Here is a 24,494-nt window from a genome sequence, read left to right as displayed (position 1 = left end):
GATAACAGAATAATAATTAAATTGTATATATGTTAGTGGTTTTGTGATACAGGTACATTTATGTTGATCTGTAGTTATGTAAAATAGGGCTGCAGCTGCAGAGTATTTTAGTAATCGAGTATTCTCCTGAAATATTTTTTAGATTAATCGAATAATCAGAAAATACATTTTTGCTTGGTTAAAGAGCAATTATAAATTCACAAGAAAAAATAAAACATTTCACTAAATAATGAACGACCAATCGGTTACATAATCAAGTCTTTTATTTCTTAAATTCACACTGCATAGTGTAACTTGTGGTTATTTTTAGGGCTATACATTAGTGCTGCAACTAGCGAATTATTTTCATAATCGATTAATCAGTGGATTATTTTTCCGATTAATCAATGAATCAGATTTACAGAAAGCCATTTTTAATTTCCGCCGTTTATCAGCATTCCCTTTAACAATGCATGAATGGACTTGTTCCCTCCCCAAAATCATAGCAAAGAGAGTGAGGAAGAGGAATATCTCCGACACCGAAGTAAAAACAAGAAGAGAAGTTATAAACAATCAAATGACAAACATCACAAACGCTCTACTGCAAATCAACGAGTCACTGGCACAGACCTCTACATTCGCATTACCAATAAATAAATAAAGAAATACCAAATAAATAAACTTTAGGGGCAGGCTTTACGGTTGGCATCGGCTCATCTGCTCTGGGGGGAGGGGCGGCCTTGTTTGATGGTCATACGTACGAAGCACGTAGCAAACTGATATGGCCTTGCGCTGTACCGGCACAGCCATAGCTATTTGTAGTTTCACTGTTCTACCACTAGGTCTTGCGTGTACGCATGGAAAGAGTTGTGCAAAAATGTACACATTTTCCTACGCACAAATACAAGTATACTTTGTGTGGGAATGTTCTTACACACGCATCTCAAAAATGTCTATTGCTCTTTTCCAAAGTAAAGCTTGTTTTGCCTGAAACACAAAGATAATAAGCCTGCTTGCATGGATGACTAAGGAGATTAAAATATAGTCACATTTGAGAGGCTGAAATCAGGATCTTTACAGTGCATTTTTAAATGAGACGATTAATCGATTACAAAATAGTTGTCGATTAATTGGATACTCGATTAATATTCGATTAATTATTAATAAATTGTTGCAGCTCTTCTCTATATAGTATATGGAATTCGACTGCACGCAGACGAAACAGTTCTTGAGGTAGTCTAACCGGTGTGAATGAAGCAGGCAAACAAAGAGTAAGTTTAAATGAAATGGTATATTATAAATGTTTTGGAAAAGGGGCAATTGGAACAAATTATAACAATTAAACAGCCAGTAAAAAAACAATGATTTAATAAACAGAAAAAGACTGCTTTTATATAAGTTGCCAGGTATAACTTTTTTTTGGAAAAAAGGAAACAAAATAATACTTTGATGGGGTTTGAGAGTTCCTTGCGTCTCGTCGGTAAAAGTTCATTCATCAGTTCAATTCAGGGGTTTCCCTCTTGGGAAGAGATCCTTAAAAAAAAAAAAAAAAACAGGCCTACCAGCTCGCCACTTCGTTATGAAGGAGTGAAATCTAGTTAGTTTTGGGTGCAAATATGCATCAATATTTTTCTTGTCAAAAAGTTTACCGGCAAACAAGTTTTCAATAATTCACATTTCAATTCAATATGCAATACACAATTCATTCATACTGTATGTACCAGGCCTGTTAAATTCATACTGTTTAATAGCACTTTTTGAGATCACATAGCTCATTTTTTCCACCACTCTGGAGTTGTGCAACTGCATGCAGGGTCTGATGAGGACCATTTCATATTACGATAATCCCTGTGACATTTAATGAATTAAATGGCCAGAAAAGTAGATTTCCTGGAGTCCCACAAGCTTTGTGTTAATCCAACCTAGAAAATGAAATGTTAAAAAAAACAACAGAAGTTAATCTTCTCAGAAGTACTAAATACAAGCTGATCCAGAGACTGATCAAGTTTCTCGGAGTATCTCAGTATTAGATCATCAAAAACTATCATGCAAATTTCCTCCTCTGCGCAATACTATTTACATAATATTCTAACATTCCAAAAATGATTGCCTTCTTTCTTTTTACCAGTCTCTAACAGTGGGATGTGAGACAGTGGACATGACGCTGAGGAGAAACGGACTGGGTCAACTGGGCTTCCACGTGCGCTTGGATGGCACCGTAGCCGAGGTACTCCTCTGCCAAAATGTGTGAGGGGCCTTGGCTGCACAGTGCACATAAAGTGACCATCACTGTGTTGTTCGCGGTGCTGTGCAGGTGGAGGAATACGGCTTTGCCTGGCAGGCGGGGCTGAGGCAGGGCAGTCGCCTGGTGGAGATCTGCAAGGTCGCTGCAGTGACGCTGACCCACGAGCAGATGATTGACCTGCTGAGGACGTCTGTCACGGTCAAAGTGGTCATCATTCCCCCGTATGAAGAGGGAGGGCCACGGAGGTGTGTTAAAGTCTTATGTGCTGTCTGTCTGTTGCTGAATGCCCATGATGGGTTTATAACTGATTCAAAATGGAGTGCACTGCTTGGCTGCAAAGAACAACATGACGTCAGTTATGGGAAGTTGAGCTACATCCACATTGTGGCACAACTCTTCAGGGTAGCGTTATTTTGCTGAGTACAACACTGGCATTGAAACAGGAGCTCGTTACATTCAGAAACTGTACTTCTGTTCTGCCCTTCCATTTTTTTCCAAATTGAAATAATCTAAGTATCTACTAGTACAGTTGTCCCTCGCTACATCGCGGTCGAAAATTGCTCCCTCGCTTTATCGTGGTTTTACCAAATTAATTAATTAATAAATGACTGCTGTATCATGGTTGACTATGGCCGATTAGTCAAAATATTGAAAGACAAGTCTAGTATCCTGGTCACTAGGCGTCGGTAATGTTACATTGAAGAGACATTAGCTTAGATTACATTACCTTTAACACTGCATGTAGTCAGCCATGGCATGTCTGACATGTTAGTGGGGGAAAAAAAGTTCTCCTCTCATTCTATGTGGAAGTGGTACATTTTTGGCTTCTTAGTTTGTCCTTCTCCCCCACCTCGTGCAGCCAGAAGCTGCTCAGCTGTGTGGCTTTTTCCACTCACGCACATGGGAGGATAACCAAAAAAAAAAACAATGCGACTAATTCACTTTGGTTAAACAAATGATTTAAGACACTTTGTAGTCCCATTTATTTATCTTTTATAAACTGAAAAACATTTGTGTTCTTACCTTTTATCTGTATATGAAGTACATGCACCCTCTTTCTCCAGGAAAAGTTCTGATACTTTGTTATAAAAGTCTGATCACCTCCTGGTGAGGTTCGGTTTATAAAGCGGAAGTTACATCCCGATGTACGTGTTACCATATGCACAGGCTCCGCAATTTTTGGGGAAATTTGTTGGCCAGGACCAGCACATAGAGCAAGCAAGGTATCAGAGGGGTTGCAAGTTGTCATACTTAGGGAGCAAGTGATTCGTGACACCCACGCGCTTGCCGCTCACCCTCCGTTGGTAGCTTTTACAACGTGAGTGCAGTGTGAAACTTGTGCGTGCTAGGTGTGCTTCATGTAAGGCTTGTCATATGTTTCACTCGCTGGGGACGTACTGTGTGTGGGCATCGTACGAGGGTCGTGAAGCCCACTCACTTCGATTGCAAGATGAACGTACTGGCTTCCTACGGCACCTGCGGCTATCGTGGCCAGGAGAGTGTACGGCGTGAGGAGCCGCTGCCATGGCCGGCCATTGTACACAATTTACTTTTAAACTTGCGAGGCACACTTGCCTCCTCTGCCTTGCTCATGCGACCTAGCTGCGTGCAGGGTTTTCCTGCGTGCGCGCAGAAAATAATTTGCATCCCAATTTTCTTCCTGTCTGCCGGTTTGAAAATCCGTGTGGACAATGTGCGTGTGTCTTGCGATTTTCCCCAGTTTTGCACGTAGGAGCGTGTACGTCAAGATGTAACTTCCCAATCAAATTCATTCATTCATTCATTCATTCAGGAGACCATAAAAATATCTTGCATTTGACTTGTTTATAAATGTAGCTCTGCTGTTTCATTTTCATGCTTCACTTAAACAGTCATTTAATAATAATAATAATAATAAATAATAATTAGGGATGCTCCAATCAGGGTTTTATGCTGCCAATTCCAGTACCGATCATCCATGAGTGAGATCGGCCGATACCTATCACATGGATTAACTGTAAATTTTTCAGTATATTAATGATGAGTGCTATTGGCCAGGGCCACCGTTAGACAATTCTAAGGGCCCCTGGCAAATAGGTAATTATTAAAAAATAAACCTACGACTACATGGGAAATATATTGTTCAATAAATTAGTTTTGACTTCAAGATAACAAAATTAACAGAATAAAGTAACCCAAATAAATATCTTTATTAAATAGAAATCTGTTGCGCTTAACTTAAAAGAGAATAATTTGAGTGTCCAGGTTGCAGGGGTCTCCAACTTTCAGCACTATTGGAGCTGTCAACTATTTGTGTTTGTTTATGACATTGAAGTTATACACTACTTTATTTACAAACAGTGTGGCCATCGTCTTTATGCTACTTTGTGCTCATGTGTCATTATACTGTATAAAGGCATAAAGTCTGAACCGAACAGTTATAATAAAAAACTAAAAAAAGAGTTGAAGCAAATATCCTCTGATCTTTTGTGAGATTCAGCTTCAAAATCATCTGGCGAGCTAGGAGCCCTCTGTGATAGTATCACCATCATAAGGCTGGACACACTGTGTTTATGTTCATTAAACAACCACACACAAATAGTGTTTTGAGGACCAGACATAATTAGAATAATGACAAGTAGTAAAGTTGTTCAATGGCACTTGAAAAAGTAAGTACGTACACCATGAACGTAACTTCTCCGTGGGACAAAAACAAGCTCCAGACTAACCGCATTGCTTGTTTTAAAAACAAAATGTCACTGAGGTAAAAAGTCACATTTGGAGTCCATAGACAAGAAGCCAAGCAGATAATTGTAGCTAGCTAGCTAGTTAGCTGTGGCCGCTGACAGCTAGGCAAAGAGTGTAAAGAAAGATGCAAGAGAAGTCGCACACCAAATGGTTTGACAAGGGAGTGACCAAACATGGCATCGATTGGGGTAGCCTGTGTCAAGCTGTCAAACGGAAGCCATTGAGGTTTTACAGACCAGTGTTGATTCTCACAGCAATACGGGACAAAGTGCGTTCCTTGTTGGCTCAATGCAGGTGCTGACCACCCTACGTGACACAGCACATATGCACATTCATGTCATGTTTGTGTTGACATGACATTGTCATGTCGCTGCCGCACAGCGATCGATCGTTTTTTGTGATCGGCTTTGAAAGACGTGTCTGCATATGCCGATCACATGTTTTTTACGGAAATCGGCCGAAACTAATTGGTGGCCGATCGATCGGAGCATCCATAATAATAATGTTATTATTATTAACCCCATAATAGTAAGGATATTATTATTATTATTATTATTTGTTGCGTGTACGGTTACCTTCTGGAACGCTAACCAAGGCTCCACTGGAACTATAATCTATAATTACGATATTTAACTGATACATTCATTTCCCCATAGTCCATCAAGGAAATGTAGTCTGATAGCCATCCTTACTGTTGATACAAAAGCACGGCTGAGGTAGTGGGCAGAATTGTGTGTGGGAGGGTGTAAAAAGAGGAAGCAAGGGAACAGGTAGAAACTAGCATGTGTGCTTCAGTCGTTTCCTGAAGCAAGCCGATAGGAAGCAATATCATTCTTGTTAAGCTGTCCAGCTGCCATCATAGTTTATTCCTTGAGTACAGCCTTGACTGAGGTAATAATGTGTGTGCTACTGTAAAGTGGTCATAGGTAGAGGAAATAGCTTTGTGTAACATGTAGTTTGTGTTCAGTACAGTAATTGTGGTCAGATAGCTTTAATGTCAGAGGCTGTTTAATTATAAAAAAGAACCTTTGACACAAACGCACACATATTGTGGACTTGGTACAGCTTGTAATTAAAGGTCTTGTATTTCACGCTTCCCCTTCCCCCTTCTCTCTCTTTCTCTCTCTCTCTAGTATGGTGTTATGTGCCAGGCAAGCTGATTGCATGAGATTAAGGCCTTGAATCCACTGGAGGTTGGGGGGGGAAAGGCAGCCAAAAATAAATAAATAAAGGAGTGGATGTGATTAATTAATATGAATGCTTTGCCTGTGCGCGAACGAAGAGAGGGAGGGATAAAGGACTGAGCGTGTGGAAACGCTCGGCGAGAACAAAATGTGTCTTAACACCGCCGGAGCGAGGGTGAAGAGAGTGGGCGGAATGGAGATTTTGGAGAGAGGACAGTTGGAATTGTCTGCGCTGTGCTTCAGCTTTGTGCACACACACGTGAGACGGAAGGATACAGAAGAAGAGATGTGCGATAGATGGCAATAGTGGCTCTGACCTTGCGTGTGCGTTTGGGGAGTGCCAGCCGTGTGGGAAGAGACCCTCCATGTGTGCATGTGTAGGCGCTGCTCTCACTATGCTTTGGGTATGTACTCACTACTTTGGTATTGCAGGATGGGCTTGAAATGTTGCAATGATGATTCTCTTAATGTAATCTGATGCTTGGTCCTTTTCATTTGATTTGCCTGATGCATATTAGAAGACTGTGCTTGGATTAACTCCAGTCAAAATGCTATATGGTGGCTTCAGCCAAATCCAACTGATGTGAATGTCATTTTACTTGTTGTGTGTGAGCCAAACTGGATTTAAATGCATCAGAATAATTTGGATCATCTACACAGGATGAAAATGCCCTGATAATCTTTTTCTTTTTCCAGTTTTTGCTGCGTATAATTAGAATTCTCACCAACTGCTCATTTAGAATATTTTCTTTATTAATTTTGACAACAAGTGCCACCTCAAAAATATTTTGCTTTGCAACTACCACAATGTTCGCTACCTCCTCTTGCCGTGGCGATTTATCTTCAAAGATGTGGCATGTGCACACAGGAATTAGCTTGTGGCATATGAGGTGATTTTAACATATTAGCAAAGGAAAATTACATTTGAAATCAATTTCAGTGCATTTTTAGTAAATAAATTTTGATCAGGAGTGTATGTGTTTTTATATTTAAAAAAAACAAAAAACAAAACCATTGTATATTATATGTAATAAATAGCATTGTTGATTAAAAATGTTGACACTGACTCAACAGCGCCTCTGCTGGTTGAAGCCAAGTCATGCACTTCATTTAGCCTCAATCAATTATGCACAATCGACAAATTTGCAAAAACACAATTCTTCGATTAATCAATTCCGTACTATTATAGCCTATCCCTAATGGTTACAGACTTAAAATATAAGAAGAATCTTATGAATAATTACAAATGAAAGCCAAATAGTGCAGCTTTGTAGTAATGTTCTGCTGACTTGGGAAATGCATTGAAGTGGTTGTGCTGGGTTCCAAACACATTTCTGAGTAGAGTGCAAATGTAGAGTAGAGTGCTACTCTGAGTGTTGATGCAGTTTGTCAATAGCGAGCATCCTGTAATTGAGACCTTGCGCACATGCTGTACAGAATGTGCAGCTACTGTATATACTGTGTGGAGAGCGCTTTGCTATTCACACATACACAGTGCACTTGACCTAGATCTCACAGTAGGCAAGATTGAGTCCTGATTTACCAATAATCAGTTTCCTCTCTTTTCGTTCTCTGTTGGTGTCAGGGGAGCTCATTAGTGGGTGTCATTATGTGTCTGCTTTGAATTTGAGCTTCCAGTTAGAAGCAGATGATAGTGAGTTTTAATTGAGTGCGCTGTACACTGATCTGCTTTAGTTGCAGTTCAGGCCTTCAAAGAAGATGCTTGTGTCAATAACAAGTGATGGTCGCTGTCTATCCAGGGGCTGCACAGAGGAGTATGAGATGAAGACCATGGAGCAGAAGCCAGAAGCTGAGCCTTTGGCCGCGGGCTACCGGCCCTCGCCTCGCTCAGGGTGGCGCTGGGACAGCCCGCCCGTGCCTCCAGGACTGCACAACACCCCCAACCCACAGAGGTGGGCCCCCATGTGTCCTCCACCACCACCTCCGCCACCGCTACGTTCCCACAAGACTTTGATGCCAGTGCCCTACAGGGAGCCTCAGCAGCACTTCAGCTCCAAGAGGTGAGGGAGATACCATGATACCAATACATGGGCTGACGTAGTAAGGAATGGACCAAGTGTTCCTTGGATGGTATTGTGTGTGTCAGTGTGGGTTACCATTACATTTGGTCATTAAAGAAACCTCTGAGTGCATGGTTGGAGAAGACTACGGTGTACCCCAACATACACGCTGTTATTGATTATAATACTATACAGGTTCTTACAAAGGTGAGCACACCTTTCACATTTCCACAATCATTTTATTAAATCTTCTCAAGCGAGTGGTTCACCACTTCACTTCTGCTTGTGTTGTTCCTTAAAATCGCTCATCTTGGCGCTTTGTTGAGTTCCTTACTCCATCCGTTCCATAATTTGATTCCACATATTATGATACCACATGTGGGGGGGGTTTGCATTGTTCTCACATATAAGTGTGTAAAGTTTAGTTTTTGGGTAGCAGGTTATTGTTGGCTTTGTGCATAATTTTAGCTGTTTGAAAATGGACTAGATCAGTACATTTTAATATTTGTGATTTTAGAAATAAAGGATTTGCCTGTTCCACTGGTGAAGGGGTTTACAGCCTTAAAACATATATAATTGTTAAAAAAAAAAAAATGAAGTCGGCTACTTCACAGATTACACTTAATGCATGCTGTTTTTTTAAGTTTTCAAACTATTTTAACTTTCTTCTTGTCATTTTTTTCTCATAATTATGACTTTGTTCCCACAATATTTTGACTTTATTCTCGTAACATTACAGCTTTTTCCTCAACCTGATTTTCCAAAAATTACAACTTTATTCGTTTTGTTTTCATGATTTTACAACTTCAAAAAAATAACATCTTTAATATTTCAACTTTAAAATTTTTCCTCATAACAATATATTACGAAATTCTCATAAAATTACAACTTTATCTCCTTAGATTAAACCTTTATTCTGAATATTTTGACTTAATTCTTGTTTATTTTCGTACATTTTCTTGTTAAATAATATTTTTAGAATGCGCCACGGGCCAATAAAAAAAAAACAGCAAACAGCCTCCGCCCAAAAATGGCCCCCGGGCTGCACTTTGGACACCCGTGATTTAGGGGAACATAAATTCACTGTGAGGTGACTTGTGGACAATAAAAGCATCTGTGTCAACTTATTTTCAGTAGTTAGCAACTATGTACTGCTATACTAGAGGTACAATGAATACTCTAAAACAGTGGCCCCAACCGTTTTTAATCCACCGACCGGTTTACGTTCCAACAAACGTCTGGCGTAACGTGGGAGGGGGAGGTAATGTAATGCTATTTAATTCTGTGTTGTGTATAAAACACAATACCGTATATAACACACTACAGAACTGAGGGTCTTAACATGAAGAAGAACGACTAACATCGCCCCTTCACATTAAAGGCGCTGCACATTGTCTGACTGCGATGAACAAAAGTTGCTTCCAGCAACACCAAATTAAAAGCGGAAAATGAATACAGACTCACCAATGGTATGAGCCACAGAGAAGATTATTGTATTGTTTTTTGACGTGTGGGTAACAGCCAGTGTCTTAGCATGAATTAACATGACATTGAATAAATGTAACCCGCCATGTTTCGCACCGCCCGCACCGGGGCTCGAACACAGGACCTTCGCAATGAGAGGCAAGAGCGCTGACCACATGGCCAAAAGCCTGGACTGTCGACCGCGTGTTGGGCGCAGCTCTTAAGGCAGAGGGAGTGAGGTTTACCAACGTACACTTGCACAGCCTCACAGGCTGGCATCCGTTACATAAATACGAACGCTAGCACTCAACAAACACAGAAAAACATCATCAGTACCAGCATTTGGGAACAACAATGATGTGAGGAGAAGAACGGGAAAAATATAAGAACTTATGGGCAGGATTGGAGAAACGCCCACTCTGTCTTGGCGCACACAACTATGGTGCGTTCAAGGACTGCTGGGAATACACGCTCCGTGAAAACCCAGTGAAACAAAACAGCAAACATGCAAAAACTATGGGCGTTCGAACAGTGTATTATATTTTCAATAAAATAATAGCTTTTATTTCCAAAATTGATATGCAGTTCCATAAATTTGATGTAGTTATTTACAAAGCTATTTTTGTTAAAAACATTTCTTTAATCATTGTTCCTGAACGTTTTCCATGACCCCTTGTGGGCCCGCCCACGGACTGGTACTCCTGAGAACCCCTGCTCTAAAGTACATCCAAATTTAATCTCTGTAGTGTTGTCCCTTGAGAAAATAGAATAAAATGGTTGTTGAAATGTGAGCAGTGCGCTTCTGTGAGATAGTGTATATCTCTGCTGCATCTCATTAAATGATTGTAGTTTCTTGTTCATTCTCAGTGGTCTACACCGTATGATTCACCTTCTCTCTGCTGTGTGTCAGGCCGGTCAGCTACCCAGAGAACCACTACAATGTGTCTCCCGCTGGAGGTGACCGTGTGCTGCCATACAGAAACCCCTCGGCCAGCTTCTCGTCACCTTCCTCTGGCCTGGTGGGCCTCTCCACCATGGGGCCCCCAGGAGTCACACCGGGGCCCTTTGTGCGCTACAAACCTTCACCTGACAGGTGGGTGGAAGTAGCTGACCTACTGTCTGGAGGGAGGGGGGACTCGAGTCACATGACTTGTCGCAAATTTGAGGACTTGACTTGCTTGAGCAACACGATAAAAAGACTTACCTTGCTTATGACTTTGTCGTCTCCAGTTGAGACTTAACTTAGACCTGAGGCAGTTGACTTGAAATGATTTGAGTTTTGTCGTTTAAAAAATGCCATTTTTTAAAATGACTTTAAAGTTAGATTACGTTTGAAATTATGTTTTATTTTAAAACATGAATGCGTGATTTTTTACAGTGTAATACATGCAGCACGCTGCACATGCCACAACGGTAAATACAGGCCTTGGTCCATTAAGGAGCAGCAGTCACGGACGCGGCTAGAATAAAAATTATTCAATTTGGGTTGAAGGATTACCTTGTCAATGACGGTATTGAGAAGAGAACAGTGATATGCAAGGTGTGCAGCTCAATAATCAGTGGCGCGACCGTCACACAACCAACATAAATCCGTCACTAAAACCCACAAAGGTAAGCTCCGTGAATGCTTGTGATGTTGCCACGTTTGCTAAACACTAACATAGCTTAAGGAAGCTACCCAATGTCTACGTCTTCTCAATAAAATGTGCAGTAAAAGTGTCTTTAGCTAACTTATTGGCTTGTTAAACGAGTCAAACGTTAACTAGAAACGTAATGTTTGCTAACAAGAATGCTAACGTAGCTTATTAAACTAACGTTAAGTTTAAGATATGCATATGATTAACGTGGGTTACGTGATGTTATATGAAGTAAGAGTTTTTGATATGATGGGCAGGTAAAAAGCAGGGCACAACATCACAGACGCTGCCTCATGAATAATTCAATAAGTTACATTATGTTCTGATTGTTGGTTTTTCCCTGAACGCTTCTGAAAGTTATGAAATGTAGGTCTACTTCATAGTTAATAGTGACGTTGTCCCACGCTCTGGGGCTGCACACAGTAATATTTCATGTCAAGTAGGGGGCCACAAAATATGGTTCTATGGGCTGCAAATGGCCCGCGGGCTGAAAGTTTGAGACCAATACCATATACAGATGCGTTGACAGGCCATGGAGACATGACACATCCTTCCTGACGGGGGGGGGGGGGGGGGGGGGGGAGTAGGCAGTTAAGTTATTGTAAGCAGGCTGCAACATTGTTAATGTTGAAATAAAACTCACTGTCTTTACTGATTTTAATGTGGAATCTGACGTAGCTCATTAGGTTTTTGTATGACTTGACTTGTGACTTGCTTGTCCTGAGCAATGACTTGACCTGAATTGCTTGATTCTCACCACAATGACTTGGGACTTGCATGAGACTGAAAGGTTATAACTTGAGACTTGCTTTTGACATGCATATGAGCGACTTACTCCCACTCCTGGTATGTACTACAGTATATGCCACATGTCATTCATAGCTTTCTATGTGTTTGTTTAGAACCATTAAATGCGATAGTCAAGTCTACAGATTATATGTGTGGTGGAGAGATCCCCAGGTGGATCCACCTGGTAGTAAAGGGTTGATAACATCTTGAGAAACTGGTTTTAGTCAACTGAAATGCAAAAAAGAAAGCAAATGTTGTAGGTTTATTTGTTTGTCTCTTAGTGCCTCATTTTAAATACTGTGTGTGTGTGCGCGCGCGCGCATGTGTGTTTGCATTGTATATGAGTGATTTGATCATATTTACAAAAGCATAAAAGTGAACAATAATCCCCAAACTCCTGTGGTCTGTACAGATATGGACCAGGACAGCGCCCCCTGCTACCATATGAGCCCCACCTCAGTGTGGACATCATGTCCAGCGGAGAGTCATCCTCAGGGTTCACCAGTCAAGAAAGCACCATGGAGCGCTGCAAAACTGGTACAATGTCCTCATTGTCCATTTTGAACTTTCAACGGGTTGGACCGTGTAGCAGTCAAACACTTCACTAGCAAATTAGCAGTGTTAAGCCTTTCAAAAAAGTATAAGCCTAGCGTAAATTTTCAGTTTTCATTATATTTTAAGTTTTGCTGTCAGTGACAGTAAAAGTATATAATAAGAATTTGGAGATACTGTAGCTTCCAGCTATTCGGTGGGCTTACGAGAATCACAGTCTATTTTAGTGTCAACAACCGCACTTACGTCTGTTGTGGGGCCGCCTCCACCTCCGTCTGAAGCGTCTAGCAGTAGTATGCAGCTCCGTTGCTCTGCGGGCCGCTGGGTCGACCCGGCTAGCTGTCGGAGAAGGCATTTCGCCAAGCCGCGTCTATGTAAGCCACACTGCTTGCCTGTTGTAATTACAGTAACAACTTATGACATAATCCTTTGTTCACCTCCGTGCAGGTTTTGAGGCCGGATTTTAAGAAAGTTGAAATGTGTTTTCTTCTTTAAAAAACTGCTTATTTTCAAAGACAAAAATAAGAATTAAAATAATGAGAATTATCCTATTAGGAGGTTATTCTTGAGTTTATTCTTAACTTTTTTTTTCCCACAATATTACAACTTAGTTACTATTAACTAATAGTATTTTTTCATGTTTTTTATTGAGCAACAACACTATGATATGAGAATACAAAGTGCATACAAAAAACAAGAACTGTAATGCTCACATTTTCCATTTTTTTCCCCCCTTTAACATAAAACACCCAACTGCAGCCACCCCACAAGGCAAACAAAACAAAAAAGAAATAAAATAATTAATAATAATATATAAATAGTAATGAATAAATAATAATAATAAATAAAAACAATAAAAGTAAACAATGTGAATTAAATTGTGGTAAATTATTTCACAGTATTTACCCCCTGAAATATATTTATAGTGGTGTGAACTTTTTTTTGCCTTGCCCCATTCCTGATTTTTTTGTTTTGTTTTTGTTTGTCACACTTAAATGTTTCAGATCATCAAACAAATGTAAATATTAGTGAATGACAACACAACTGAACACAAAATGCAGTTTTTAAATGAAACTTCATCATACCAACAGCAAAATATGATGCTGGTAGTGTGATGGTCTGGGGCCGTTTGGCTGTCTCAGGACCTGGAAGACTTTCTGTGATAAATTGAACCATGGATTCTGCTGTCTACCAAAAAAATCCTGAAGGAGAATGTCCAGCCATCTGTTCGTGACCTCAAGCTGAAACCAACTTGGGTTCTGCAACAGGACAATGATCTAAAACACACCAGCAAGTCCACCTCTGAATGACTGTAGAAAAACAAAATAAAGACTTTGGAGTGGCCTTCCTCCATAGTGCTGTAAGAGACTCATTGCAAATTATTGCAATTGCTTGACTGCAGTTGTGCTGCTAAGGGTAGCCCAACCAGTTATTAGGTTTATGGGCAATCACTTTATCCACACAGGGCCATGTAGGTTTGGATTTTTTTTCCCTTAATAAAAAGTTTAATTTAAAAACTGCATTTTGTGTTGAGTTGTGTTGTCATTGACTAATATTTAAATTTGTTAGATGATCTGATCTGAATGACTTGGTCCAGAGGTGGCGTACACGCTGGATCGGTCGCCAGTCAATCACAGGGCACATAGAGACAAGCAATCATTCACACTCATTCATGGGCAATTTTAGAGTCTCCAATTCACCTAACACGCATGTGTTTAGAATGTGGGAGGAAAACGGAGTACCCGGAGAAAACCCACGCATATTTCTGATTTCTCTAGCATAATGGTCAATAAGTCTATGATGGACATCAGGGGTTTCCAGATTTTCTCAAAACTTTTTCAGGAAACCTTTGAAAGAAAAACAAAGCTTCTCTCACCCATCGGTCGTGCGATGGTGGTAAAACTTATTTCCAATTAAACAAAATTAGACGCCTGGCCAAACGGGTACAAAACCCCAAGGCGTGTCGAACCTCGGTTGGCAGCGTGCCATTATGTGGAATGCCAAAAAATTGGGAAAAAATTCTAGACCAAGAGGCTATTAGTTGCAGGCAGGACCAAAACGTGTAGTAACTTCATTCGTTTAGTTTAATTAACTAATAATATTAATTAAATAATTGTCTTAATAACTTGTCATCACTGTTTATGATAAATTGAGGACGTTATTCTCAAAATATTTTAACTTTATTTTCATAATTCACAATCATTTTATTTTATTTTATGTTTTAAACCCTAAATCCTGAATCAAGCTCTCAGCTGACATAATCCTTGGACGTGTTTTCTTTTCCCCCAGAACCACTTTGGCATGTTCCGGCGTTATCTTCTCGGGTGCCAGCTGGTGGAGGAAGCCAGAGGAGACTCAGACAGGATGTCCAAGGAAAAGACACTGCAAACAGACACTCCAAGGTTGGATTCCACTTAGCCATTACCACTTTATACTTACGCCTCTGTCACCTAGCTGGCCTCATCTTCTCCATGTTGTGCTGTGCACCCTGTAGGGTGAGACTCAATACTCCAGCCACTCCAGCAGCAACACCTTGTCCAGCAACGCCTCCAGCAGCCACAGCGATGAGCGCTGGTTTGACGGTGGTTCCGGGGGAGACAGAGGAAACGCGGGTGTCCTGGGCGATCCCCCTGAGGCTGACCCCGATCTTCTCAACAAGGGCGGATCCAATGACAGCGGCATTGATGCGCCTACACACTATAACAATCACAACAGTCGCAGCCAACCCCACAAGGCCTTGCACGGCCCCGTGGAGCTCTCTGTGGGAAGGAGCAGCAGTGGTGGTGAAGCTAAGAGACGGGAGTCATCACCTGTCGTACCAGGTGTAGCCAGTCACAACAAAGGGTATCTGACTCGCACGTTCCCACCTCCTGGCTCCAGCACTGAGAGAATAGAAGCTTTCAAACCGAGGTAAGTCACTGATTGGGTGTCGTGTCATTACGTGTCTTCAACGTAATCAATGTGTGTTTCAGAGCCTACACACCTCAGGGTTATAAGACTCCCACAGCGGAGAAAGCCAGGCCTGTCCGCGCCTCCATGACGACACCCACTTCAGCCCAATTAAGCTCCACCCCTCTGTCTAGCTCTGCCCCCAAGGCCTTCCATGGAAAGAGCAGACAAACCGCCTGGCAGCCTGAAGACATCAGTCCATCATCTTCCAATGCAAACACCATGTCCAGCTCCGACAGCGGCAACAGCAAGACGTATGTTTATCACCGCCTTCCTTTTACATCCACTTCCATAACATAAATTGACATAAACAGTGACAATTGATGGACTTTGGTCCTTCTCTATTTCTGTTTTAGTCAGGTGGACATGAATTCAAAGAACGTGTTTGGACAACCTCGACTGCGAGCATCGCTGAGAGACTTGCGCTCTCCGCGTCGAAACTACAAGAGCACCATTGAGGACGACCTGAAGAAACTGATCATCATGGACAACCCCGGAGAAGCTCCACAACGGGATCCTGTGAGCCCCACATACAACAGATACACAAAGTTGCTCATGATTGAGATTTATGATTGCTACACCTTCCTGTTTCAAACTGGTTTGAATAAATGGCTCCCTCTTCTGGCTGCCATCAAGTAGTGAACTCCAATATGTAGCCATTGCTTTGAGATGAAGCTACATCAAATTACACACGATAGACAAGATTGATGAACAACAATCTATATATTGTAAGTGCTATAATTATAGCCATGGCTTTTATTGACCTAAACCACAAAGTGTGGGGAGCAATAAGTGGAATTTTTAACTTTAATAATGATTTGCAGTGTATGAGAAAGTACAAAGGCAAATGTTGCTGTCTTTTGACTTCGTGTTCCTTTAATAAGTATATTGCACAACACGGCAGAAAGACAACCAGTGTTGCAATAGTATTAAAGAGCAAATTGTTCAGCCAGCTGATGAGCCAATTGTAAACAATAGTACGGAAAGAGTAACATGCATGAGTTACACAGCTGGCTTTGCATGCAGAGGAAGATGAAGTAGCTGGATGCTGACCACTCATACTTCAAATACAGCTACTGCCATCTTGTGGAGTTAAGGAGAACTGCATCAGGAGGTTGCCTACATCCACAGCTGTGATCATGTGATTTTTGGGGGGGATTTTTTTTTTAATGGCCATGGGCCATGTCGTCCCTCCCAACAGTCTCCCAGACGCACGTTGCAGCGGACCTTTTCAGATGAGTCCCTCTGCAGCGGACGCAGGGACGCCAGCTTTGCCAACTCTGAACACCAGTCGGCCCCCATCGACATGCTCTTCACGTGCACTCTACCCACACGCAAACACAGCGCCTCCTCCAACCACACGGAGGCCAAGAAGGGTGAGTGTACGCTGCACTTACCAGTCAAGGTTTACAGCTTTGTGGTGGCGAGGCGTGGCTATAGGCTAGAGCTATTGAGAAGAAGTTATAGACCTGTTCTATATGAAAGATATCTTTAAATTAGTTCTGTTGTGATCTGGCACTATTAAAAAAATCAAACTAAAACAGAGTAAATTTAATTTGGCCTTTATTGTCCACTTAAGATGATAGTGTCATTCTATAAAAGAGTATTATACTCACTGCCCCTGACTACCCTTTTTTTTTTTTTTTTTTTTAAGTGCCACTGTCTGCATCCGAGCTGTCCCTCACAGAGGCGAGAGACAAAGTCCCCCCACTGAGGAGGCTTGATCCCGGGCTCATGCCCCTCCCTGACACTGCCTGTGGACTGGAGTGGTCCAGCCTGGTCAACGTTGCCAAAGTCTACGAAGGTGACCCCTTCACATAGACTCTTCATGCGTGCCACTCTAATTCAAGACGTGCAACAATTCTGTGAACCTTTTTGTCCAATCGTGCATGTCCTTTCTATAGCACAGAGAGCCGTGTCGCTTTTCTCATTGACCGAGACACAAGGAAGCGGTGTGGACATGAGGCCAGTCGTCAGCCCCGTGCAGTTTCCCACTCCGAAGACACCAAGAACCACACCCACCTTCAGCACGTATGTTTATATTGACGCCACGTAGAGCAGGGCTTTTCGGGCTGTTCAATCTAAATTGTACAAAGGTAAATCGTGATGGGAAGCACGGGTAGCAGAAATGGTGGTACTGTACTAGCAAAGCAAAAATATTTTTGAGGTGGTACTTGGAGCACATAGTCAAAGATCATCTATATAAATTGAGCATTGCCTCTGCTGATGGTTTAAGTATTACTGCAAAAACATTTTAATAAACCTTTTTTGTATGTAGAAAGTAACCCAGTGGACCTGCGGGCCTGTCTGACATCACCTGTTGGCCAGAGTTGGGCTGAAGTAGAGGGTTAAAGTGCTCTCCGTTCGACTGTTAACTTGTAGCATTTTTTTTGTCACTTGTGCCTTCAGTGACGAGGTGTCCGGTGATTTGTCGGGACGTCTCTACCATCTTGAGGTGATGTTGAAACAGCTCAGCACTGACCTGGACCGGGTGAGTTCCCCACCAGCCCACACAGTCAATGTAATCAAATGTAAAGCATAAATGAGCCTGTATCCATGCTACGGTAAGCATTAGTCTGCTCAGTGCTGGTATGCAACGTTCCAATATTTCTCTCCATGCTGGATTAAGGAAATGTAGTCTAATGCGCAACACTTTTAAACATGAATATACTGATTAAATGTGTGCTAAGAAATGCAATAGACATGATATGTTTTGCACTTTGTGTCCAGGAGAAGCAGGACAAGGTGGTGCTCTTGGCCGAGATGGCAAACCTGCGAGAGAACAACCAGCGGCTGCAGGAGGAAAGTGTGACGGCCAGCGAGCAGCTCCGCAAGTTCAATCGACTTTTCAGCAAGCTCAACAAGGGTGAGGGTGAGCCTGACGCGCACTCGCGGGCGCACCAAGCTCAGCCCAAGAGGGAGTGAGCGTACGTGAACCCACGCTGACTCAACTCTGCTTCCACTGGACTGCCTTAAACTGGAAACATTTCACTCCAGCCTCGCCCTGAGCCTCTTTATTTTTATAAAGTCTTCTATAAAGAGATATATTGTTACTATGCTAGAGGATGATGAGGATCACCTGGAGAGGCCTAACACTGTTCCTGCAAGCCAATCAGCCAAAAAAAACTGCATCTCCCCAAATGCACTAGTAAGTAACAGAAGCGCTACAGTCTTTTTATTACTGTACGACAACGCCTGTGAGCTACATTCTCAAATATCATATATCTTGTTCTGATACTCTTGTACTAAAAGTGTGTGTGCGCGTGTGTGTGTGTGCGTTTATAATACTGCGTGAGAAGGAGGCCGAACGACCAACTGGGTGATGAACAAAGTAGTGTACAATAGAATGAAACTTCACACATGTTCCTGTTTACATGGATGAGCTTTGGCCCAAAGATGCATTCAGTGACCTACTACTACTGGAGAAAGGAATTCTTCACATAATTTTGGTAGTAGTCAGTGAAGTCAGCGCAAGTACTCTTACACAAAGTGGTAAAAAGTACTCTGAAAACACCATCTCCTTTAAAGCTAACACATGTACATTTTATTTTCTATTTTATCCTACTCTTGGCGCTCTAAAATAGCTACATTCACCATATTAGCTGTTTCCGTCATGAAATAAATGTCTTATTATACTTAAATCACACCTCATTGATCTCGCATATCCCACAAGGATACTGTAAGTAGGTGGATTTTTTTATTATTATTTTGAACGCACTCTATGCTAGCTTTAGTCTTGCCTAAAAAGGCCAACAGGAGAGTCTATTGTGCAGTAGAAGTTTCCACTCGTTGCGATTCAGTAAATAACAGAGTAATTCGGTGCAATACTATTCCAATGCCAGTGGGTGGCAATGACGCCATATTGGCCTTTATTGAATTGAAGACAATAGAATTAGATATGTGCGCGCGGGTTGGCGGCAGGTAAACAAGACAACAAACATTGCTAGATAAATGTTTAAAAATGATAAATATACACTGAGTAACTGATTCTGGATATCAGCCTTTTGAGTGAATATAAAACAAACTCAGAGATGACTGTGGCATATGGTGTCTTAGGCTACACAATCTGTCATTAGCATAGCATTATTGCTAGGTGTGTGTATGTGTGTTAAAAACACACACACATTGCTCACTATCCAGAAAGTGCATATATTTTAACCAGAATTTCAAGCTATTTCTATATCTTTGTAAACTAATTTACTGTACATGTTGTAGAGATGATTGCCCCTTTGCTCTGTGGAAAAAAACAACCTCAAGGCTATTTATGTACTGTGCTGGCATTATGATGTATTTTTCATACAAAGACTGTGTGAATGTTTTGTGTTTTTTATGCTGGTACTGAATGGAAGGTACTTGTCAGCAATGTGATCAGAACTTAGATAATTCCGATAAAACTGTACCCTGGTGCATCTTCTCTGCTGGGATGACTGGAGTTTGTTGTTGTTTTTTTTTTAAGACTTTTAACTTGACTCAGGTTCCTCATGATGCTGGACCTAACATCAGAGGTGAAGCGGTATGAGGTACTGTTTAAACGTAACAGCTAACTGTTATACCATAGTGGCTAACCCTTTAATAGTTCAACGATTAGAACTTTGAGGACTCTTCCCAAATGCTTTTACCGTTTGTGATGCTAAAAGAAGCATTTTAAATGTGACTGAGCAGGACAGTATTTCATTACCCAAAGTGACACTCCTGTTGTTCCTCCTCATAGATGTTGCTGGCATTTGTTTCATTAACGTCTGCAAGTGTTTTTTTTTTGTTTTTGTTTTATGTAAAAAGCTTTTTACCTTATGTATAATGAAGCTATTTATAGCAAACACCATGATCTATGTTTGAACAAATCAGTAACTGTAACATTCCTTGTCTATGTAGATGTTCAAATGTTTTGATAATTTATTTCTGTTGTCACTGTTGCAGAAAATAGTGAGGATGTGGAGGGTACTGTTTTTGTCTACATTTTTCCTCTTGCTCTGGGCTGTAATAAGTGTACATTTAAGTGTAAATTGTTTTCATTTTATAAAATAAAAACTCATTTTTTGCAGGTTGAACCTATAATAGTATGTTTGCGTTGCATCTTCAGACACGTATAGAGTATATAGAAACATTTTATTTTGTACATTCAATATTAAGTGACATTTTAAGAGTATTGACATTTTGCTCTTCACACTGAAGAAATAGCTCGTAAATGACAGGGAACTTTCAAGAGCCACACATGAGGCACTCGTCTCTGTTCTCCAAGGAACACACCATGGCAGCCGTGTTGCGCTCCTTCAGCTCCTGCTCAGAGGCTTTCTCTGTCTGCGTGTCCTTCAGCCTCTCCTTATTTAGCGTGAACTGGATGGGGTTGGCAGCAGGCTTGGTGCGCAGGTAGTACATGCCCGTCTTCAGGCCCTAAGACGAGAAGGACCACATGCGGTCATTTAATGCTTTGACAGTAAATGAAAGTTTGCGCAGACTTACTTGTTTCCAGCCGTAGAAGTGCATGCTGGTCAGTTTGCCATAGTTGGGCTCAGCTATGTGGATGTTCAGGGACTGACTCTGGTCGATGAAGGCCCCTCTGTCTGCAGCCATCTTGATTACAGTCTTTTGGGAGATCTCCCACACAGTTTTGTAAAGTTCCTTCAAGTCGTCTGGGATCTCAGGGATGTCCTGTAGATGGGGGCAATACAAATCTTAAACAAAAAGACCACACTCTTGGCCAGAACCACATTTAAATAAATACCCATTCTCCACTTGGAGGTCAACTATGAACAAACATGCAGCACTGACCTGGATTGATCCATTGTGAGCAATAAGCTGGTTTTTCATGTCCTCATTCCACAGTCCTCTCTCAGTGAGATCTTTGAGCAGGTGAGGGTTGACGATCTGGAACTCTCCAGAGAGGACCCTGCGAGTGTAGATGTTGCTCGTGTAAGGCTCAATGGACTCATTGTTACCCAAGATTTGGGCGGTGGAGGCAGTCGGCATGGGCGCCAGCAGCAAGCTGTTCCTCACACCATGTGTGGCGATCTTCTCCTTGAGTATCTTCCAGTCCCAAAGCTCGGTGGGCGTCTTGTCCCACATATCATACTGGAGCACGCCCTTGCTAACGGGCGAGCCTGGGTATGTCTCGTAGGCGCCGTGCTCAGCAGCAAGCTCGCAGCTGGCCTCCAAGGCTGCATAGTAGATTGTCTCAAAAATGTGGCTGTTGAGTAGCTGAGCTTCTGGGCTTTCGAAGGGATGACGCATGAGAATGAAGGCGTCTGCCAATCCTTGGACACCAATCCCGATGGGCCTGTGACGCATGTTGGACCTCTCCGCTTCAGGGACGGGGTAGTAGTTGATGTCAATGATCTTGTTCAAGTTCTTCACAATGACTTTGGTGACGGACGCCAGCTTCTTGAAGTCGTACGTGCGCTCTGGAGTGACATACATGTTGAGGGCAATGGAGGCCAGGTTGCAGACAGCCACTTCGTCCTGGCTGGTGTACTCGACGATCTCTGTACAAAGGTTACTGCATTTGATAGTGCCCAAGTTCTGCTGGTTGCTCTTCTTGTTGCATGCATCCTTGTACAGCATGTATGGCGTTCCCGTTTCTGTCTGCGACTCGATGATGGCATACCACAGCTGCTGAGCCTTGACCACCCGCTTCACCCTGCCCTGCTTCTCATATTTGGTGTAGAGTGCCTCAAAGTCATCACCCCAGCACTCGTCCAGGCCGGGACACTCGCTGGGACACATGAGTGACCAGTCTTGGTTGCTCTCCACTCTCTTCATGAAGAGGTCTGGGATCCAGAGGGCGTAAAAGAGGTCTCTGGCTCTTTGTTCCTCCTTGCCGGTGTTCTTCTTCAGCTCCAGGAAATCAAAGACGTCAAAGTGCCATGGCTCTAGGTACATGGCAAAGGCTCCGGGCCTCTTGTTGCCACCCTGGTCTACGTAGCGCGCTGTGTTGTTGTAGACTCTCAGCATGGGGACCAAGCCATTGGAGTTGCCATTGGTGCCGGCAATGTAGCTCCCCGTGGAGCGGATGCAGCTGACCGCTACGCCGATGCCACCTGCCGACTTGGAGATTAGGGCACACTGCTTGAGCGTGTCGTAGATGCCCTCGATGCTGTCGTCCTGCATGGCCAGCAGGAAGCAGCTGGACAGCTGAGGCCTGTTGGTGCCGGCATTGAACAGCGTGGGCGAAGCATGCGTGAACCACTTCTCCGAGAGCAGGTTGTACGTCTCTATGGCGGCATCGATGTCCGTGCGGTGGATGCCGACAGCCACTCTCATGAGCATGTGCTGCGGTCTCTCAGCCACCTTGCCGTTTATCTTCAGCAAGTAGGAGCGTTCCAGTGTCTTGAAGCCGAAGAAGTTGTAGGAGAAGTCGCGGTCATAGATGATGGCAGAGTTGAGGCGGTCTTTGTTTTCCAGGACCATGTCCAGAGTTTCCTTGGAGATCATGGGGGAGTGGCGCTGATTAAGAGGATTGACGTAATTGTAGAGATCCTCCATCACTTCGCTGAACACTTTCTTGGTCTCCTTGTGGAGGTTTGACACAGCGATGCGTGCGGCGAGGATGGCGTAGTCGGGGTGCTTGGTGGTGAGCGTGGCTGCGATCTCTGCCGCCAGTGTGTCCAGCTCCACTGTGGTGACGCCGCTGTACAAACCCTGAATCACCTTCATGGTGATTTGCGCCGGATCTACAAAGTCAGCGTTGAGGCCGTAGCAAAGCTTTTGGATGCGGGAGGTAATCTTGTCGAACATGACGCGCTCTTGGCGCCCATCTGAGGGAGGGAGGGGGGTGGACAATGATGTGATGAAAAGTTCGTAATGTTGTGAAACTTTTGTGGAGCTTCCAATGGGAACCTCTGTTTTGTTGAGACACTTATGACACATAAGCGATGGGCAATGCCACAAACACCCATTTCTAGCATGTAAATGTTTCAATATTTACTAGTACTCATACATATTTACACAATTGTGCCTTAAACGTATTACATATTTTAGGAGGGTATTAAAACTTTTTGGGAAAAAAAAACAGTTTCGCGAGTAGAAAAGAATGTTTTATACTCTATCAATACACGCCAATTAGAATTACATGACAGATTGACTAAATCAGGGTGGACATGAATGTCTTTGGATTAACGATTTGGCGCCAACTATGACAAAGACTTAAACCGGATGCGGCAAATTACACTAAATAATCACATATGAGCTCTCAAACAACAATAATGTTACATCCAATACACTATTCCAATTAAAAGATGCTAGTCTGCGTCACTCAATTAAGCTATAAACTGATACCAGCTGTGTATGCGCAGGATGTCCGACGAGGCAAAGCTGTTAGCTAACACTGTCGATAGCTTGCGAGTTCCAACTTGTAATTTAGTCAGAAAAACTGTTAAACAGTCGAGCCGCAACGACCCACAAGTTGTTATACGCGTGTCTTAGTTTTGTAAATGACCATTGATGAGAGTGGGTCGCCAGAGAATTTTAAGAGGCCTTCCAGAACAGCTCTTACCTCTCTTAATCACATGCATTCTGGGACCGTGTGGCGTAGTTTGCCCTCTCAGAAAGCCGCGGCAGCTCCAAAACAAAAAAAACAACTCTCCACGACGTCAAAATGTGCAGTTCAGACGAAAAGCTCGCTAATACGCGAACGACGACGCGCCAAGTGTACCCCCCGAAAGCCCGCTAACGTTGCATTTGTACGTAAGGCGGAACCACCGCGACATAGAAAAATAGGCGGGTTGACCAATCAGCATAAAGAAAAGGTGGGTCTTGAGTGCAACGGCCAATCAAAACAATTCAGAATGTCTTCCTTTTCCGGTGACTTTCCCGGACGAAATTGTGGCGGGACTCAAAATAAGTAGGTCAAATGTAATCGGGAAACTGGTTAAAGTCTTGGGGTTTCATTATTCTGTCAAACATATTTATTTTATGGAATGTTTATGTTTGTCAAGTCCAAAACAATACGTAA

At 42.5% G+C, this 24,494-nt stretch overlaps 2 protein-coding genes across 3 annotated transcripts in view; one reads left to right on the top strand and one right to left on the bottom strand.

The window, feature by feature from the left end:
- The window catches only part of sipa1l3 (signal-induced proliferation-associated 1 like 3), a 74,324-nt gene extending 53,729 nt beyond the window's left edge, over nt 1-20,595 (top strand). Inside the window, exons 10-23 of the mRNA XM_054795043.1 lie at nt 2,108-2,206; nt 2,294-2,469; nt 7,896-8,156; nt 10,531-10,713; nt 12,459-12,583; nt 14,888-15,000; nt 15,093-15,508; nt 15,571-15,801; nt 15,904-16,066; nt 16,749-16,923; nt 17,202-17,351; nt 17,452-17,578; nt 17,957-18,038; nt 18,278-20,595. Coding sequence (XP_054651018.1) covers nt 2,108-2,206; nt 2,294-2,469; nt 7,896-8,156; nt 10,531-10,713; nt 12,459-12,583; nt 14,888-15,000; nt 15,093-15,508; nt 15,571-15,801; nt 15,904-16,066; nt 16,749-16,923; nt 17,202-17,351; nt 17,452-17,578; nt 17,957-18,038; nt 18,278-18,472 — 2,496 coding nt within the window. The 3' untranslated portion in view covers nt 18,473-20,595. The remainder of the gene's footprint in view (nt 1-2,107; nt 2,207-2,293; nt 2,470-7,895; nt 8,157-10,530; nt 10,714-12,458; nt 12,584-14,887; nt 15,001-15,092; nt 15,509-15,570; nt 15,802-15,903; nt 16,067-16,748; nt 16,924-17,201; nt 17,352-17,451; nt 17,579-17,956; nt 18,039-18,277) is intronic.
- Nucleotides 20,596-20,623: 28 nt separating this feature from the next.
- On the bottom strand, nt 20,624-24,257 carry LOC129191581 (ribonucleoside-diphosphate reductase large subunit). Of its 2 annotated transcripts, XM_054795046.1 has the most exons (4): nt 24,036-24,257; nt 21,317-23,298; nt 21,008-21,196; nt 20,624-20,938 (listed from the first exon to the last, which is right to left on the bottom strand). In XM_054795046.1, exons 1-4 carry the CDS (start codon nt 24,052-24,054, stop codon nt 20,747-20,749), a joined length of 2,382 nt encoding a protein of 793 aa, XP_054651021.1. In that variant the 5' UTR covers nt 24,055-24,257; the 3' UTR covers nt 20,624-20,746. The 2 variants fall into 2 exon arrangements, with proteins under 2 accessions (XP_054651021.1, XP_054651020.1); XM_054795045.1 differs by having other exon boundaries at nt 21,317-24,257.
- Nucleotides 24,258-24,494: the final 237 nt, after the last annotated feature.

The sequence above is a fragment of the Dunckerocampus dactyliophorus genome, chromosome 12, assembly GCF_027744805.1.
Source record: "Dunckerocampus dactyliophorus isolate RoL2022-P2 chromosome 12, RoL_Ddac_1.1, whole genome shotgun sequence".
In the NCBI taxonomy this organism is placed as follows: Eukaryota; Metazoa; Chordata; class Actinopteri; order Syngnathiformes; family Syngnathidae; genus Dunckerocampus; species Dunckerocampus dactyliophorus.
The sequence above is the reverse complement of the archived record's forward strand: the minus strand, read 5'-3'. Positions and strand labels throughout refer to the sequence as shown.

What these genes read in the sequence shown, in the direction of transcription:
- LOC129191581 (XM_054795045.1), bottom strand. Translation starts at nt 23,410, where the DNA reads ATGTGTCATAAGTGTCTCAACAAAACAGAGGTTCCCATTGGAAGCTCC. An exon ending in CTCACAATGGATCAATCCAG is followed by an intron (nt 21,197 to 21,316) that starts GTCAGTGCTGCA and finishes CCCCATCTACAG; the next exon opens with GACATCCCTGAGATCCCAGA. An exon ending in ACTTCTACGGCTGGAAACAA is followed by an intron (nt 20,939 to 21,007) that starts GTAAGTCTGCGC and finishes TTCTCGTCTTAG; the next exon opens with GGCCTGAAGACGGGCATGTA.